The 8,741-nt window shown below is 47.9% G+C and overlaps 1 protein-coding gene across 1 annotated transcript in view; it reads left to right on the plus strand.

Moving 5' to 3' along the window:
* Positions 1-353: 353 nt before the first annotated feature.
* The window catches only part of usp54a (ubiquitin specific peptidase 54a), a 34,354-nt gene continuing 25,966 nt past the window's right edge, over positions 354-8,741 (plus strand). Inside the window, exons 1-2 of the mRNA XM_082557620.1 lie at positions 354-844; positions 8,095-8,741. The exon at positions 8,095-8,741 is cut by the window's right edge and continues 21 nt beyond it. Coding sequence (XP_082413746.1) covers positions 8,580-8,741 — 162 coding nt within the window. The 5' untranslated portion in view covers positions 354-844; positions 8,095-8,579. The remainder of the gene's footprint in view (positions 845-8,094) is intronic.

Genomic DNA, 8,741 nt, shown 5'->3' on the forward strand with positions numbered 1-8,741 from the left:
GCCAACAGTAATGTTTTAATGTTCTTCGTTATTAAACATTTGCACATCAATAAGTGACATAATATTCAGTACTTAAAGTGTACTCTTCAGGCGCCCCTCATCCGCCGTTTTTTTTCGGCAAAATTATCCACACCCACCGCCGCGCTATGCATTCTGGGATATGTTGGGCCACGAAGTCTACACCACCACGTCCTTAAAATTCAGGGAGATGAAGGACGCATTTGAGGGCCGCATTTCGAGCAGCCTTTGGATTGGGACAGCCTTTGTTGCGTCGCGGTGACGTAATCGGCCTTAAAATGCGGCCTTTAAGGCTGCAGACCCTGAATTGGGATACAGCCTGTGTGACCAATAACATGGCTGCTGTGAGGTCACCGTACCACAGACCTATCAGTGTCTGTAACTCCACCCTCTCGTCCTAACAGGGCTCTTCTGTCTTGGCAGCAAAAATGTCCATCTTTTATATACAGGTAATGCTGGCTCAGCGGCTGAGCGTGCACACTTTGTGACGTGTTTTACTGCAGGTGTAACACACATGAGCGTGACCAACGGAGCTTAGTTCCGGTGTTTTTCCCGGTTCAGTAAAGGACCTTTGCTTGACTTTTACTTGAATCACCCTGAGGAGCAGCAGCAGTCCTCGGAAGCCTCCGTCTCATACGCACGCACGCGCTCACGTGCTCACACACCATCGCACCGGCGCACGCGCTGGTGCTCGCGCCCCATGCTGCAGGTAGTAACCCCTCCCCCTCCGTCCTGCCGCTTCAAACACAATAACCTCCGCCGCCGCTCCTTCCCCGGACACGCCGGCCGCCTTCCCCCGGGCTCTGCCTCGCTGCTCCGGCCACAGGTGAGCTCCTTTCATGCCTCCGTGTTTCCGCTTTCTCGCCTGCGTGTTCAGCTCGAGCCTCGAAACGCAGCAGTGTCACCAGGCTGTCGGTACCGGGCACAACCGGGACCCGCTGGCGCTGCCGGGCTCCCCGTCCGGCCGGAGTCCGTGCTGGCAGCTGGAGGCTGTGCCCGGGTCAGCCCGGCCCGCCGAAGCTGCTTCGCCCTCATTGTTCTCCCGTGAAGTTTGCTAGAAGTGATGTAATGTAGCCCCGGCGGCGCGCCGGACTCCGGTTAAAAACTGCGGGTTTTCCGCCGCACTGCTACGCTGCTTCTGCGCACGTTTCGGGTTTGATCCCGACTCCGTGTGTCGGGGTCACTCACACACCGCGTACACACCGGTCCTCATCTTTATGTCATCGATCCCAACTCCATCCGTGGATCCTTGCTGCTCTTCATCACCGGGAACAACAGGCTGGGACTTTTAAAGAGATCTGTTTGGTTATGAAATGTAAGTGTGGGCTGGAACTGAACCAGCCGAATTAAAGCGCTGTTCCCGATTTCTAAAACGGCATTTCTTTAATATTATTTACCTTGTGTGCTGTGCTTAGCAAGCAAAGAAACATTAAAGTGCCATATTTTTAAAAGGAGTTTGGCGCGGTGCGACAAAATGCGATGGAACGAGTGGTTTCTTAGATTTTCGTGTAACAAATGAGATTTCAGAGCCAAAAACTACAAAACTAGCTGCTCTCATGTTCCACACATGGGTGGTCACCGATTGTGGTTTAATGAATCATCGTGAACAGAAGCAGGTTTAATCGGAGTAAAACAACCTGTAGGTCTGGTTTCACTGCAGCTCCATCAGGCTGAAGCATCTCCACCTCTCAGGGAAGTTTAGGAGGTGCAGCAGCTCTCACTGTCCTGCAGGAAATGTGAGTTATGTAGTGTGCCGGGGCGGCCACTGAGGTTTAAATTAAAGAACATTATTCAGCAGTATTCATGGGAAAATAATGTGCTGAAAGAACAGGAGGAGGAGGAGGAGGAAGACCTCCTCCCAGTCTGGATGATTTACTGTTGATTCACTGAACTGATGGAGCTGCTGCTGCTGTGAGGAATGTGGAGAGTGAAAATTAGAACAATACTTTGAGAGAAGAGGGTGTGATGGGAAAAAGTTTGTGAGTTAGAAGCTTTAAAGTCCTGTTTCTGAAGTGAAACCAGAGCAGCAGCATCATCATCATCATCACTGATCGTTACATCTGAGGCTGACATCCCAACACCGGACTGCAGATAAGACACGTGAGTGAGAGCTGAGAGAATAATTAACCGTGGAGCTGTTATTGTCGTATCTGTGTAACAGCTTCTAAAGTTGGAAAGTGTTGTTGGAAAATATTCAGACTTGAAATCTGTAGATTTTTGATCAGGGAATGAAGAACACGTCAGATGTGCAGTAAAACGATTTTCCAGCTCAGACACAAACAGATAATAACAGTGATAATAAAGTTTGTTTGTACCGCACGTTTCAATACCAGCGTTACGACGCGCTTCCTGGAAATGATGAACAAACTGAAAGAAAATGATAAATCTGTGATTTTAATCATTAAAATGAACTCAAAGCCTGAGACGAGCTGTAAATATTCTCCAGCAGGAAGCGTGGGTCTGCGAGAACCCCACTCGTGACCTCTGAAGCTCTCACAGGTCTCAGCAAAGTTTGGCAGGTTGCTAATGACAGGCTAAATGAGAACGCTGGCGTCGTTAGGGCTGCTTATTTTAAATATGTGTCTTTAAAAATAGTTAAAAACCTTCCAAAGTGAGCAGAAAGGAAAATGTCTGCATTGTGCCGCAGTGATGTCAGCCGAAGTGTGGACAAAGGGCCGTGCTGTACTTTGGTGTGATACCACTTTGCACCACAAGATGGTGCAGTGAGCAGTCACGTGTCCACAGCGTAGTTCAGTTACAGGTTAATGCTGGCGTTTCACTTCCTGTGATTGGCTGAAACATCTGTGAGACACCGGATCGGTGCCGCTCTGGTTCCCTCGACTGAAACAGGATTCTTTTCATCACAGACAATAATCTGTGTTTTCATCAAGTTGCATCGACGCATTACTCTTAATCAACTTTAAAATCAGGAAACACCGCTAACGTTAGCCACACGCCTGCACTGACTCACTAATGCAGCTGATGTACATCATCGTCTGCATCACTCTGCTGCCAAACCTGCAGACATTACAACATGTAAACATCATTTTTTGGACCGATTGTGAATAAAACATGACTTGAATTCATGGGAGTGACAGCAGGCGTCTTTTCTTCTGCTGCTGGTGTTTAAAAAGCAGCCACTCTGAGAGCTGCTGAGGCCGTCGTCCTCGGCTCGTCTGAGAGCCTCACGGGGGAGACGACAAAAAGCTAATTCCTCCTTTCACTGAGTGGAATTAAGTGATTGAAGTGCTCCACATTCCCAAATTCTCCGAGTTATTTTGGGGCCGTGGCGGCGCTGAAGGACAGCTGTATATTCATGAGCTCTCCTTTTTAGTCATTAGTCCCCAAATCTTCCTCCAGACGAGCTGCCAAGCAGGTCAGCGACGCCGGGTCTGCCCGGGGAGCGTCTTAGCGGGGATCTGCACAGATCTAAGCTCGGCTGCCGTTAAACGCCTTTAAAGAAACCGCGTCCTCCTCCTCTTCTCACCGCCGTCCGTCACCTCCTCATTATTGAGTGTTTTCTGCATCTGGCACGTTTCATTTTTACAAGTATTGACTTTAATTTGATGAATAAATGTTGAGCGGAGGCTCCAGGGAGTCCCGCAGGACCCGAGAATCTGCACTTTACATGAATCGAGCTTCAATCGATTTGTTCCAGCTGCCGGAAAACATCACAGAGCGTTTATTAGATTCATCCTGTGGGCAAAGATCCAGGCACAGCAAAGGGAACAGCCTGTGTCTGAGGCCGTCTACAGAGCACTGAAGCGGACAAAATAAATCGCATTTAAAAAATCAAATAAGCTCAAGAACAAACTTTTAGTGCTTATTTATTATCATTATTATTATTTAATTCCAACTATGATAAATAGGGCTGCCACGATTAGTCGACTATCAAAATCGTCGACGACTGATTTAATAGTTGACGCGTCGTTTGAAGCTTTGTAAGATCCTGAAAGACGCAGGAATAAGTAGCAGGATTTAAGAGTGTAATAACGGACTGAAACAGAAGATGGCAGCACTGCATGTACAAGGATGCCAGCTGCCGTTAAACCCGAAGAAGAAGAAGAAGAAGAAGCAGCTGTGTCCCAGAATTCATAGCGCAGCCCAGCTCAGTTTCCAACAATGGCGGCAGCTAGTTAGTTTTAATATTACTCTTATTATTCTTTCTGGGTCACAAAATAAACGTTTAACATATTTTCAGGCGAGAATGTAGCTGTGTAAACCTCAAATATCGGCTCAGTTTATCAGGACACCGCATATTTTCAAAAGCGCTCCGACGTTTTCGGAGACGTCTGTTACCCACTAGCTCGATAGCTAGCCGGGGGCTAGGCTCACTAGAGCCGTGAGAACACCGGACTCCCCGCAAATCGTTTTCAAACCCACCGCCGTCTTTCGCTGCTCAGGTTAAACATGATATATGAGTCACTTAGATAACTTAACAATGTTATTGTTTGGCTTTTTTTAGTATTTTATTTGTTCCTGAGTAAATCGGTTTGGCTGAGATTAAAGTTATAGTTTTTACACAGCTGAATAAACGTCAAGCAGACAGCTGATTATCAGAAGTGTGAGATGCTCCAGAATTTACTCCGGTGTCCTGTTATAGTTTAGATAGCAAGGAGTTTATTAAACTTCACCGAAACAATCTGCAAATGTCATTAAAATTTAATAAACTATCATCTTGTCTTTATTTTTAGTTAGCACAGACCTTAAACACTTAAAGCTGTAAGCTAATGATAGTTATATAAGAGCAGATGCTGCTGGTGCAATAAGCTGTTCATTATACGTCCAATGGATGATGATCTGATTAGTCGACTATCAAAATAATCGTTTGTGGCAGCCTTAATGATAAATCGACTAGTTACTGCATGTCAATTATTTTTATGGTACTTTATATTAAAAATGAGCATTAAAATCATTAAAATATCAAATGACAAGAACATAGCTGTATTGTATGTATTATTGTATGTAATGTTTGGCATAATAAGTATAAGCAGATTTAAAATGACTTTAGGTTAATAAGTTGAAATGAGCCTCAAACAGCCAAATATTGATCACGTCTTATTGTTTTTATATTTACGTCATCGTTCGTTTCTTAACTTCATTGTGGTCTTTGTTTATTTGGTGAATCGTTTTTAAAGAGTCTCAGAGACCAAAAAACCTGGGTTTGGTTGTTTTTGCTCGCTGATGAGGAGCTGCGAGTCTGAAAACAAGGCGTGAGCTCACGGACCGAATCAAATCGATGCCCCCCCCCACCCCAACCCCCCGGCTTTATCCCAGCACCCCCACTCTGCCCAGTGCTCCCAGTGCAGCCGCGGTCAGCCTGCACACAGGCAGCACCGAGCCAGCCTGCTGAATTAGAGGTGATTATATCGCTGTGTGTGTGGCTGTAAAGCCTCTGCGACAGACTGCCGTTTTGTTACATAACCAGTTTTACACTAAATCAGCCTCGGCACTCACCGGGAGAGGAAATGACCTCCAACCTGTGCTACCACTAATCGCTAACAGGAAGTTAGTCTACAGGTAAAAACCCAAACACCCTAAAAGTGTTAGAGCGGGCGATACGATTGGTTTTCTTTGTTTCACCTGTTTGCTGGTCAGCTTTGGAGTTTTCATTAATCACTCTGTCATCACCTGTAGGCCCGGAGCTCCGCCCACTTCATTATTTTTAAGCCTGAGAAAAGAATTGTGTCTGACAAAGACCTCACTAGTCGGCCTCAGCTCAGGATTTATCAGATAACTCAAACTTGTGTCCCTCACTGACTCACAGGCTGGAGCCTCCGATGGACGTTAGAGGAACTGCAGCCTGGATGTCCACAGCGCAGCGACCCTCAGTGCCTCGGTGTGTCTCAGTGCACTGGAGCCGCTTTCATTGAGAAAAATGTCTTGGATTGAATAATAGCTGTAGTGCCACCTGCTGGTTTACCTGCTGTATGTATTTGCCATGCAGCAGGTTTGGGAGAACCGGATTAGAGATCGTGCAGCATGAACGTGTCGTTTGGTCCTCGTCACATTTTAGTTTTCTGCGCAGGAAGTGAGGCGAGTCGTTCGGAGTTTCACTCGAGTTTCACTTGAGCTCCATGAGCTCCTCGCTGCCTCTCAGCCTGCCTTTTGCTCTTATTCTTTTCCTTTAAATGACATTTCACTGCCGCAGAGGCAGTCGAATGATCCAGGCTGTTAGTTTGCACTCACCACGCTAAAATCATTTGAACCCTCTTAGATCATAAACAAAGCTGTACGTGTTGTAAGGCAGAAATCACAGCAGTGGTTTGTTGATGATGCAGCCCACGCTGTTTGCTTCACTCTAACCCTCGGGCTTACAGCCAGACAGAGAACACCTCTGACCTCAGCGAGGTGAATTCAAACGCCCGCCCGAGTCTGTGCTCAGTTGGACTTTATGAAACCGGTCTCAGTTCTGAACCTGTCATGGCTCCTTTGGAAAAGTGTCCACACGGAGACTCGGTCCTGCACAGAAACACCCGCAGACAGACGGCGTAATCCTGACCAGACAGACGCATCTGATCAGGCTAATCCCTCCTCACCTCCCTCTGCTCTGACCTGCAGATTACCACATGCACGCACACACAGGCACACACACACACACACGGACACACACCACTTCAGAAGGCACTGCGTTGTGTAACCCTTTCCTAACCCAAACCCTGCTCCAAACCTTTGCATTGATCCTTCGAACCAGGAGGTTGGTGCAGGTGGTGCTGGTCGTGTGAGGCGTGCTGGCGAGCGCGTGCTGGCGAGCGCGTGCTGAGCTCAGTGAGCTGTTGAACATGCACACCATGTGACTCATAACCTGTGTGAGTGTTTGGCTTTAGTGGGCAGTTTGCATGGAAACAGCCGAGGCTAAAGAGGGAAACGCTTCAGGAGCATCGCTCCGCCCACCGGAACGCCCATCGAGTCTGACAGTTAATGATCAAATGTGCGAACCCGCCTGGCTGTGGCACATCTGTTTCACAAGAGCGCTGCGTAGGAGAGGAAACGGCCTCCTAGACGCCGACTCACAGATCTACGCCTTTGAGGTCTGAGCAAACTGAACCCCGCCTGAGGCAGCACAGCAGCTCATTTTCAGGCTCAAAGGTCAAAGGTGAAGCCTGGGTCTGGTTTAACCAATGAGGACATGATCAGAATCAAAGCTCCAGTCTGGACAGGGTGGTGTTAAAGGTCATTAGGCCCAAATCTGAGCCCGTTTCCCTTATCGACCTGGCTCCACCTCTTTCTGTGTCTCATGTCTGGTTTTCTAACATCTGTATATCTTCACATCTGCGTCTGTCTTAATCTTGCGTGGGGGAACAATACCGAGAGTGAGCGAGGGAGGTGTGGGCAGGAGTGGAGAGGGGGTGACTGCAGTGAGGAGGAGGATTCCTCATTACAGCATCTGCACTGCACAGGCCTAACATTATCTCAGTCTGGGGTCTTAGAGGAGCTTCACAGGCCAGTTATTACAGAGTAATGGCAGCCTTGCAGCCTGTCATTACCCAGCACACCTTCATGTCTCTGCTCCTGCAGTTTGCACACAGCTCGGGCCCTGCTGCGCTTCTGCTGATGTCATCAGTAACCGTGCACGTGTTTTAAATCCGGAGGGTGTTACACGTCCGCTGAGGCCCTGCTGGGCTTTAAACAGCAGGAAGTGTTTTACTGTCATTTAGATTTAAGTGTTAACGTCTAATGGAATCAAACGCACGCTCACAAGCTCATCAAATGGAGCTGCAGAATAAAGCAGGGTTTGGTATCAGGGGTCGAGGCGATGGATGCACACAAAGTTTTACAGGTTTCTGTTGTGGTGAAATACTTCCTGTGAGCTTTGGGGACGTCGCAGCACCTCGAACTGCTTTACAGCACCCTTTGTGTTGATGTGTTGGAGCTGGGCGCTGCTCTCGGGACATTTCAGTTTCTTCATCCTTCCAGGCTCAATCGGTCCACACAGAATATCAGAGACGTTTGTCTCTGCGTTTGATGAGCAAGAGGTTGGGTGTGTGTGAGGATGGGGGAGTCAGGCAGAGCATGAACGAGCGCGACGGTAAATAAAGTCCTCCTCTAAAGCCTCCCTGTCCTCTTTCTCTCCAGCAGGTATGTTCCGATTGGCTGCCTGCACTCGACCTCTGACCTCTGACCTGAGTATGTGTCCGACCTCAGCCCCGTGGCCACGGCGATGAGGATGACCTGCTCTTGCTGATGTTTGAAGGGTGGATAGAAGGGCAGGAATCCTGCGATTACACAGCAGAGGGTTTTGGGAATACTGGGAATTGTGCGTGTGGAATATTCAGCCTGTAAACAGATGCTCATTAAGAATGTGAAGCCTTTTATTCCCTGAAATACCGAAGTGAGAAATTTTAGATAACTGATACATGTCAAACGTTCAGACGATTTATTGTTTTTTTACATTTTATTGGATGCTAACGTTCCTGTTTGACTTCACGTTCTTCGTTTCTGGATATTTTTATCTCTGCCTCCCTCTTGGCTGGAGGAAATGGATCAATCTGCACTGAAGCGAGAATACGCGACAGGAAGTTGATCCCTACAGGGAGCGAAGACGAGAACAAACTGGGAATATGTCGTGGAAGAGGAACTACTTTGCATCAGACAGCAGTGGAAGTGGTGTCAGCGGAGGAGGAGGAGGTGGGGCTGGGACGCAGGGAATCCTGACACCTCGCACCATGACGTCCATCGCTCCCAGCAAAGGGCTGAGCAACGAGCCGGGACAGAACAGCTGC

Source organism: Aulonocara stuartgranti (assembly GCF_965226115.1).
Source record: "Aulonocara stuartgranti genome assembly, chromosome: 13".
NCBI lineage: Eukaryota > Metazoa > Chordata > Actinopteri > Cichliformes > Cichlidae > Aulonocara > Aulonocara stuartgranti.